The sequence below is a fragment of the Microcaecilia unicolor genome, chromosome 11 (genome assembly GCF_901765095.1).
Source record: "Microcaecilia unicolor chromosome 11, aMicUni1.1, whole genome shotgun sequence".
NCBI lineage: Eukaryota > Metazoa > Chordata > Amphibia > Gymnophiona > Siphonopidae > Microcaecilia > Microcaecilia unicolor.
In genome coordinates, this window is record NC_044041.1 from 61,104,222 (window position 1) to 61,114,738 (window position 10,517).

Below are 10,517 nucleotides of genomic sequence, written 5' to 3' on the forward strand. Positions count from 1 at the left end.
TAATAGTATTAGATTCTCAATGGTTTCATCATCTCCGTACCGCTCCACCCACCCTCATTAAAAAAAAAAAATCGGCAAGCCCAATCCATACCAAATTCCCTACAAAACCATCACAAAACAATGTCTTTATGTGGATGTTTTAAAGCAATAAATCCCAACTCTATTTATAGACAGACATTAGCTAACAAACATAATGAAAATGTAAAAAACAAAAGAAAAACACAAGTAATTTTATTTATCTTCGTTTCTGGAAATGTTGCCACGTCCCATTCCACGACCTCTTCCTCTTGCCGCCACTGAAGGTTAAAAAAAAAAGAGTAAGTTGCATGTCTGGTATATCCCTTTACACTTCTACAGCTTCAGTGGGCAACAGGCTGTAAAGAGATGGCAGCATACCAAGGGGTAGGGATGGGTCTCTTATGCACCATTAATCTTTGAAATCAAAGTCAGACTAGAATCTACAGTCGAGGGCTAGCTGGGTCCTCTCCCAGTGATGAAAACCTCAGTTGCCCCTTTGAAGCCTCAAACTGAATTTTTTTGTGGATTTAGTTTGCACCTTTTCATTGGCTACATTCAAATACGGTTAAGTATTTCTCTATCACCAGAGGACTCACAATCTAAGGGTCCTTTTAATAAGCTGCGGAAAAAGGGCCCTGTGCTGGCGACAGGGTCATTTTTCCCGCAGCCAGTAAAACAAGAAAAAAAGAAATGGCCACGCAGTGAAATAACTCTCACCACCATGGCCATGCGGCGGGGAGCCCTTACCACCCACCCACTGAAGTGACGATAAGTGCTCTGGTGCCACCAGGTAGCGCACAGCAATACCTGATTACTGCCAGGTTACCGCCGCACTAGCCATTTTGGGGGGGGGGGGGGGGGTCTTTTCCTCTGGAAATGGCACCGCTCGGGGCAGGACTACCGCTAGAGGTCACGTTGGACCGGCGGTAGTCCCGAATGATCGAGCAGCTCAGGTTGGGCTTTCCGCCACTGTAAAGGGTCCCTAAGTTTGTACCTGAGGTAATAAAGGGTTAATGTTGCCCAAGACCTCAAGAAGCCACAGTAAAATTTGAACCCTAGCTTCCCTGATTCCAGCCCTCTGCCCAAACCATGTGGCTACTCCATTACTCTCCATTACACATGGGTCTGCTTAATGTGCAGTTAGCCAGTGGAAATAACACCTCTTCTCTCATACTGAGATACACAACTTAGTTGAAGGCTGTTGAAATGGTCAACATCAGCCTCAATTGAACAAAGTGGGAGGAGGGAGCTGGGACAGTCTACACTGACACCCTTTCCTAACAATCAATCAATCTACAGCAATTCCATAGGCACTGAATATTTTCATACAAAGGGAGCAAATAAACTGGTTTATGGTTGGGCAATCACATCCTCAAATTGTAGGAAGATTTTATTTTTAAAGACTTCTATCAATTGCCTTTCTCTTTTGGTTGTAGGTGACTGTAGTATGTTGACCAGACTCCTAATTTTTTTCCATTGCTATTACTTGAGACAATGTCAACAGTGCAACCTGAATAGGCATTGGAATCTTTCCAGATTTTGCCTCGCTCCCCAGGCTGGTCACACTTTCGATTTGTTACTTCAGAGGCTTTTAACTCGAGTACTACGACACAGGGAGTTCAATATATATTTTTTGTGCTATAGAGGTGGCACTTGTCCCTAGTAGACTGTGAGGAGTTAGGTGGGAGTGAGTTTGTGGATTGTTTCCCATACCTGTCATGTAATATCGCCTCCCATCATTAAATGTCAAATTAAAATCCGCACCCAACAACAGACTACCTTCCACAAGAGACAGCTAAGCTTCTCACAGAAGGGCACCTGTTTCCTCACTGGGTACAAGACACTGAAGGGTAAACACCTCAGTACCTAAAGAACTATAAACAGAACATATCTCCCTCCCTTATCTCTACCTTTTTAACCTGCCAAGGTTGAGAAGAGGATAATGCAATTAAGACCCCCCCTGAATTTTCTTCTGCCAGTGATTGGAAGCAAGGTATAAGGTAGGATATTTCCCATGTTGACATAGCTGTTCATAGAAGGGCAAAAGATGTATCTCCTGACTAAAATACACATCAGCCCTCAAGCACACCAATTTCTTAAACGAGTTATAAGAACATAAGAGTAGCCATACTGGATCAGACCAATGGTCCATCTAGCCCAGTATCATATATCCAAACAGTGGCAAAGCCAGGTCACAAGTACATGGCAGAACCCAATTAGTACAACATTCCATACTACCAATCCTGGGACAAGCAGTTGCTTCCCATATCTGTCTCAGTTCCAGAGCTTACATAAGTACATAAGTAGTGCCATACTGGGAAAGACCAAAGGTCCATCTAGCCCAGCATCCTGTCACCGACAGTGGCCAATCAGGTCAAGGGCACCTGGCACGCTCCCCAAACGTAAAAACATTCCAGACAAGTTGTACCTAAAATGAGCTTAACCATTCATTGAGTGAAAATATTCCTCCTATTTAATTTAAAAGTATTTCAATGTAACTTCATTGAGTGTCCCCTAATCTTTATACTTTGAAACACGTTAAAAAAAATTTGACTTACTTCTACTTGTTCTAAACCACTCAGGATTTTTTTCTAGACCTCAATTCTATCTCCCCTCATCCATTTCTTTTCAAAGCTGAAAAGCCCTACCTATTTAGCCTTCCTCATACAAGAGGCGTTCCATCCCCTTTATCATTTGATCGCTCTTCTTTGAACCTTTTCTATTTCCGCCAAACCTTTTTTGAGATATGGCGACCAGAAACTGAATGCAATACTCAAGGTGCGGTCACAACATGGAGTGATACAGGCATTATAGTATTTTCAGTCGTATTCACCATCCCTTTCTAATAATTCCTAATCCTGTTTGCTTTTTTGGCCACCGCCACACATTAAGCAGAAGATTTCAGCGTATTATCTACGACACTAGATCTTTTCTTGAGTGCTTGACGCACCCGTGACCCCCCAAGGTGGACCCTAGCATCACGTATCTCTGATTTGGATTATTCTTTCCAATGTGCATCACGTTGTATTTGTCCATTAAATTTCATCTGCCATTTGATGCCCAGTCTTCCAATTTCCTAAGGTCTTCCTGCAATATTTCACAGTCCAAACGTGTTTTAACAACCTTGAATAGTTTTGTCATCTGCAAATTTAATCACCTCACTCGTCGTTCGATTTCATATAATTATAATATATTAAATAGCACCAGTCCCAGTAATGATCCCTGCGGAACTCCACTGTTCACCCTCCTCCACTGAGGAGGAATGACCACTTAACCCTACCCTCTATTTTCTCCCATAACCAATTCCTAATCCACATCAGAACCTTGCCTCCTATCCCATAACTTTGCTGGCAAATTTAAGCCCTTGATATTCAAATTTAAAAGTTAAAAGGTCCATCGACATAACCCTAAAAGGTAGGCCTGCCCCATTTCCCTTTTTGTATCACATTACTACGTCCCTGCCTATATGAGAAAAGCTCTGCATGCTGCCCCATGGCATTCCCAAATTACCACCCCCTACATTCACCATTTCTGGCCAAGCCCTCCCCCCCCCCCCCCCCGAGTGATGTGCCAGATTGAGGAAGTGTGTCCCTACTGCCAACCCTAAACTAAAAAATAACAAATATAAAACTTATGAAATTGAATATGTTTGAAAATAATCTAACACTCAACTTTATAGGCAAGTACCTAGAAATAACATCACTGAGCTGCACTAGGCTTCAAGAAAATATTTAGAAAACAGCATCTCACCAGCAAATGTAGCCCCACCAGGACAAATCAACCAAGGTTGCAAATCAAATTAGCCAAGTCTTATGTTGCCACTGCACCCTGCAAACAGGCATCCGATTGCTGACATTTCAGATGTCCTTTTCCAGCGGCGACTTGTTTCCATCTGAGTTCCCCTCTAAAGCTTAAAGTGGCCCTCAGCAGCTTGGGGGGGGGGGGCGGGCACTGAGAGGTCTGCTTCTGGAAGTCTCTTGTGCTTCAGAAAGAGTACAGACATGGTGTAACTTGCCATCTTTATAAAAGAGCAGTAAAAGGGATATTGCGTTTGTATTTTCTCCCTGGGCTCGCAGCTTTTGTGTAAGTGGCCTCAACTCTATCTCCAAATTAGACTAGCTGAGGCCAAATCCCGATATATCTCGATCAAATAAGAATCCTAGGGGAAGTGCTCAGTAGCCCTGGCCTTGTGTAGTATCTTTTTTAAAAGTTATATTCGCCAAAGCAGGCTACAATATCCTTTGGTTTACGGTGCACCCAATGCCCTGTGTGCCCTTTCAATATGTATTGAGACTGTGTCCACAATGGATTGATTCTCACACAGCCAAGCTTGAATTTCTGCTAAGGAGTCGGTGCCGGGATGTGCTGGGGAGACCACATTCGAGAAAAGATCTACCTGCAACACCTCTGCCAAAAGCTTCAAGTCTGATAAGGATACACCGCTGGTGCCGTCCACATGGTGCCTCCCATACAGGGAAACTATCAAATCAACCGGCCAGTGGATGGCACTCATCTCTATCAGTAGGGCTGGTCACAACAAGAATAATTAATCAAAATAATCAGATGGCTCCAGATTACCGCTGTATCAGTGAAACTCCTACGGGGTTGCTCAGAGCTAGCTCATTAGGCAGCCATCCCAGACGGTGATGTCACATCCTATCAGATTAGCTAATTGTAACGTTTTGGTGATCCCAACCGTTACCTAGCTGTGTCTTGACACCTCTCAATTTGGCATTTTTTTGAGGGGGTAAGCAAACATGTGGACAATGGGGAGCCGGTTGATATTGTATATCTGGATTTTCAGAAGGCGTTTGACAAAGTGCCGCACGAAAGACTCCTGAAGAAATTGCAGAGTCATGGAATCGGAGGTAGGGTATTATTATGGATTAAGAACTGGTTGAAAGATAGGAAGCAGAGAGTAGGATTGCGTGGCCAGTATTCTCAGTGGAGGAGGGTAGTTAGTGGGGTCCCGCAGGGGTCTGTGCTGGGTCCGTTGCTTTTTAATGTATTTATAAATGACCTAGAGATGGGAATAACTAGTGAGGTAATTAAATTCGCCGATGACACAAAATTATTCAGGGTCGTCAAGTCGCAGGAGGAATGTGAACGATTACAGGAGGACCTTGCGAGACTGGGAGAATGGGCGTGCAAGTGGCAGATGAAGTTCAATGTTGACAAGTTCAAAGTGATGCATGTGGGTAAGAGGAACCCGAATTATAGCTACGTCTTGCAAGGTTCCGCGTTAGGAGTTACGGATCAAGAAAGGGATCTGGGTGTCGTCGTCGATGATACGCTGAAACCTTCTGCTCAGTGTGCTGCTGCGGCTAGGAAAGCGAATAGAATGTTGGGTGTTATTAGGAAGGGTATGGAGTCCAGGTGTGCGGATGTTATAATGCCGTTGTATCGCTCCATGGTGCGACCGCACCTGGAGTATTGTGTTCAGTACTGGTCTCCGTATCTCAAAAAAGATATAGTAGAATTGGAAAAGGTACAGCGAAGGGCGACGAAAATGATAGTGGGGATGGGACGACTTTCCTATGAAGAGAGGCTGAGAAGGCTAGGGCTTTTCAGCTTGGAGAAGAGACGGCTGAGGGGAGATATGATAGAAGTGTATAAAATAATGAGTGGAATGGATCGGGTGGATGTGAAGCGACTGTTCACGCTATCCAAAAATACTAGGACTAGAGGGCATGAGTTGAAGCTACAGTGTGGTAAATTTAAAACGAATCGGAGAAAATTTTTCTTCACCCAACATGTAATTAGACTCTGGAATTCGTTGCCGGAGAACGTGGTACGGGCGGTTAGCTTGACGGAGTTTAAAAAGGGGTTAGATAGATTCCTAAAGGACAAGTCCATAGACCGCTATTAAATGGACTTGGAAAAATTCCGCATTTTTAGGTATAACTTGTCTGGAATGTTTTTACGTTTGGGGAGCGTGCCAGGTGCCCTGACCTGGATTGGCCACTGTCGGTGACAGGATGCTGGGCTAGATGGACCTTTGGTCTTTCCCAGTATGGCACTACTTATGTACTATCTTCCACACGATCTCTGCTTTCAAAGTGGCTCTGAAGACCTTGCCTTTCATTTTCATTTTTTTTGTTTCTATAAATTTTTATTAATAAAGCAAATACAAGATTCACATGACAAAGGTACCCCCATAATCCTTCTTCCACCCTAAACTCCCTCACCCTCACAAAACAATTAGTTCACAAGGAACAGTATCGAGGGGTACACCGTGGTTCTTCAGTTTCCCCCCTCCATCACACCATTTTCTTTCTTTTTTTCGTACTGTCAAGGATTATTATGTTGTGCGAGATTCATCCGGCCCTTTTGTGTGTTATTGTCAAGTTTGTTTTTACATGAAGTTTTTTCCCATTCCCTCACTATTGTTCAGTAAACTGCCTTGATGTCAATTTGATGCTTTAAAAAATACTCACAATACATACATACATACTTGTAGGGACAGCACTGGCATACTGACATAAAATTAAGGCAAAACTATCAGCTCCAGAGTTTCAGCACCTACACTCTGTATTCAGATTTCTGGTAAAGAAAGCTGAGCATCTTGTGCAGAAGCACAAAAATCATACTGCTATCACGAAACTGGCCAAGGACTATTCGTATAGAATTTAAAAATAGCAACGTACTGAGAGACTTTTGCACAGTGAGAGCAGAGGAGAGGACCTTACGATACTGGAAGACTGGGCGTCTAAATGCCAGATGACGTTTAATGTGAGCAAGTGCAAAGTGATGCATGTGGGAAAGGAACCCGAATTATAGCTACGTCATGCAAGGTTCAACATTAGGAGTCACAGACCAAGAAAGGGATCTAGGTGTCGTTGTTGATGATACGTTGAAACCTTCTGCTCAGTGTTCTGCTGCGGCTAAGAAAGCAAATAGAATGTTAGGTATTATTAGGAAAGGAATGGAAAACAAAAATGAGGATGTTATAATGCCTTTGTATCGCACCATGGTGCGGACCACACCTCGAATATTGTGTTCAATTCTGGTCGCCGTATCTCAAAAAAGATATAGTGGAATTAGAAAACGTGCAGAGAAGGGTGACGAAAATGATAAAGGGGATGGGACGACTTCCCTATGAGGAAAGACTAAAGCGGCTAGGGCTCTTCAGCATGGAGAAACAGCTGAGGGGAGATATGATAGAGGTCTATAAATAATGAGTGGAGTGGAACGGTTAGATGTGAAGCGTCTGTTTACGCTTTCCAAAAATACTACGACTAGGCGGTATGCAATGAAGCTACAATGTTGTCAATTTAAACGAATCGGAGAAAATTTTCTTCACTCAACGTGTAATTAAACTCTGGAATTCATTGCCAGAGAATGTGGCAAAGGCGTTTAGCTTAGCGGAGTTTCAAAAAGGTTTGGACAGCTTCCTAAAGAAAAAGTCCATATACCATTATTAAATGAACATGGGGAAAATCCACTATTTCTGGGATAAGCAGTATAGAATGTTTTGTACTTTTTTGGGATCTTGCCAGGTATTGTGACCTGGATTGGCCACTGTTGGAAACAGGATGCTGGGCTTGATGGACCTTTGGTGTTTCCCAGTAAGGCAATACTTATGCATGTACTTATGACAGCAGAATGAAATTTTATAGCCAATCCTTCCCAACTGCATCAGAAATATAAAGGGAAAAAAAATCCAATGTCCCCAGACCCTTCTTTCAGAAGACTAAAGAACATTTTGCTAGTTGCTACTCCCCCAGTACCCACCTTGAGCTTTAAGAATAGCGGCTTTGCCTCTCCCAGCCCCAGAGCCCTGGTTTTTGTTCTTCATGCTCTTTAACATTGGTGCATTTTTCAACATGTCCGGTAAAATAAGAAAGCGTATTTTGCTGCCTCTGATGTACACCTGCTCCAGCTGTGCCACTCGACCATCTCTGTATGTCACTGTAATGTTAGACATCTGGCAGAGAGAAAACCCACATTAGAACCCATCATGGGTACATAAAGAGTTAAAACCAATTCAAGCATGCCATTCAACTACACCCTCCCTAAAATCTGTCATCCTATATCAAGCAAGGATTTTCTGAACTTCTATCACAGTATAAAATTACAGCAGGAAGAATATATTTTAAGTGATAGGAAACAGAACAGATACCACAGACAATTTACACACTTAAAGCACTGGCTTTGCTATCCAAAGAGCAGACTTCACTTTCATTGTTGTTCGCCACTAAAATCTACATTAGAGCACCCCTTTCCTACCAGGACTTGACAATGCTTTGTTCAAAGGTAGATGGAGAAATATGAACTATACCTGACAGTTCATGTTATCTTCTGCTTCTATAAGCTTGCCCCGGTACACCTCCCCTGTATTGGTCTCACATGTTACAATATGACCTTCTGCCTCATGCAGAACTTTGATGGGCACTCCAATAGACATAGCCGTAAGTGTGCAGACAACGTTATAAACCTGTAATAAAATACAATAATAAATCATAAGACAAAAAAACTATAACATTCGACTTAACCGTGCGTGTCTAGTTATAGACTTTCCCCACTCATCACAGATACCTGGAGCTACATGGATAGGTAGAACAAAACAGTTGGCGCTATAGATATTTGGGGGCTGGGGAAAACAGCTATCGGTATTGGGGGGGGGAGAGAACAGGGGAACTGGAACTGCAGGAAAGAACAGCCAGAGGTAGACAGAGAAGGATAGTAGAAGGAGAGAGAGCATGAGAGCTAGCAACAAATGGATGGGAGGATAATAAGCAGATAGCTGAAACTACAATAGGAGGATGTGACAAGGCGGTGGCCGTAGCTAGAAGGTGTGTTAGGCTGTATAGAGAGAGGTGTGACCAGCAGAAGAAAGGGGGTGTTGATGCCCCTGTATAAGTCATCGGTGAGGCCCCACCTGGAGTATTGTGTTCAGTTTTGGAGGTCGTATCTTGTTAAGGATGTAAAAAGAATTGAAGCGGTGCAAAGAAAAGCTACGAGAATGGTATGGGATTTGCATTACAAGACGTATGAGGAGAGACTTGCTGAACTAAATATGTATACTCTGGAGGAAAGGAGAAACAGGGGTGATATGATACAGACGTTCAAATATTTGAAAGGTATTAATCCACAAACTAACCTTTTCCAGAGATGGGAAGATGGTAGAACGAGGACATGAAATGAGATTGAAGGGGGGCAGACTCAAGAAAAATGTCAGGAAGTATTTTTTTCACAAAGAGAGTAGTGGATGCTTGGAATGCCCTCCCGCAGGAGGTGGTGGAAATGAAAACGGTAACGGAATTCAAACATACGTGGGATAAGCATAAAGGAATCCTGTGCCGAAGGAATGGATCCTCAGGAGCTTAGTCAAGATCGGGAGGCGGGGCTGGTGGTTGGGAGGCGGGGATAGTGCTGGGCAGACTTATACGGTCTGTGCCAGAGCCGGTGGTGGGAAGCGGGACTGGTGGTTGGAAGGCGGGGATAGTGCTGGTTGTACAGTGTGCCGGGGCTGGTGGTTGGGAGGCGGGGATAGTGCTGGGCAGACTTATACGGTCTGTGCCAGAGCCGGTGGTTGGGAGGCGGGGATAGTGCTGGGCAGACTTATACGGTCTGTGCCAGAGCCGGTGGTTGGGAGGCGGGGATAGTGCTGGGCAGACTTATACGGTCTGTGCCCTGAAGAGCACAGGTACAAATCAAAGTAGGGTATACACAAAAAGTAGCAAATATGAGTTATCTTGTTGGGCAGACTGGATGGACCGTGCAGGTCTTTTTCTGCCGTCATCTACTGTTACTATGTAAGAGGACAGTAAATGGAGGAGGGATCAGAAGGAAGCTGGAGTTACAGAGCAAGGCATTGAAGAGGAGAGTTAGCAATAAATGCAGGGGGAAAATAATCAGAGGAAAGTATTACGAAGGGTTATGGGGATTGTAGGAAAGGAGGGAAGGCAGTACACAGAGAAAGAAAGCACAAACACTACAAGGAGTTGCCATTGTAGGAGGGAGAGAAGGCGGTAAATGGAGAGGAGCTGGAATTGCAGGATGGGGTGTAGGAGAGGAAAGTAAAAGGAGGGGAATGAGATTATGGAAGAGGGGTATAAGAGAGGAGATAGAGGTAAGACCACAAATGGAAGAGGATAAAACAAGGACAGCTGAAACCGCGAAAAGTCAGAACCCAGCCCCTCCGGACAAACCTTCTTACCGCGTATCCACTAAATCAAGCCGCCTTCCCCTCTCACTCGCGTTTCCGGAATGTGCCTCCCGCTCACCGTCGTGCTAGCGTCTTTCCTATCCCAGAGGGCACCGCTGAGAGGATACGGAAATAGGCTTCCACATTGCTCTTCTCGATGATGGTGCACCAGATGGTGGCCGACGGGAAACGGGTCGTACGCAGTAGCGTTCCGGCCTGCATTAACTATCTTTAGTCCGACATGTAGGAATGAATGGTGAAGTGCCTGCGCCTTAGTCAAAAGGCAATATTAGAATAGGTAAAGGTAATATAAAGAAATTAAACAAAACATTACAAAGAAATTAGATAC

At 44.0% G+C, this 10,517-nt stretch overlaps 1 protein-coding gene across 1 annotated transcript; it reads right to left on the bottom strand.

Moving 5' to 3' along the window:
- Nucleotides 1-231: 231 nt before the first annotated feature.
- On the bottom strand, nt 232-10,295 carry LOC115480920 (small nuclear ribonucleoprotein Sm D3-like). The gene is made up of 4 exons (XM_030219905.1): nt 10,173-10,295; nt 8,300-8,455; nt 7,753-7,945; nt 232-296 (listed from the first exon to the last, which is right to left on the bottom strand). The coding sequence occupies exons 2-4, from the start codon at nt 8,423-8,425 to the stop codon at nt 232-234; spliced, it is 384 nt and encodes a 127-aa protein (XP_030075765.1). The 5' UTR covers nt 8,426-8,455; nt 10,173-10,295.
- Between the last annotated feature and the right edge of the window lie 222 nt (nt 10,296-10,517).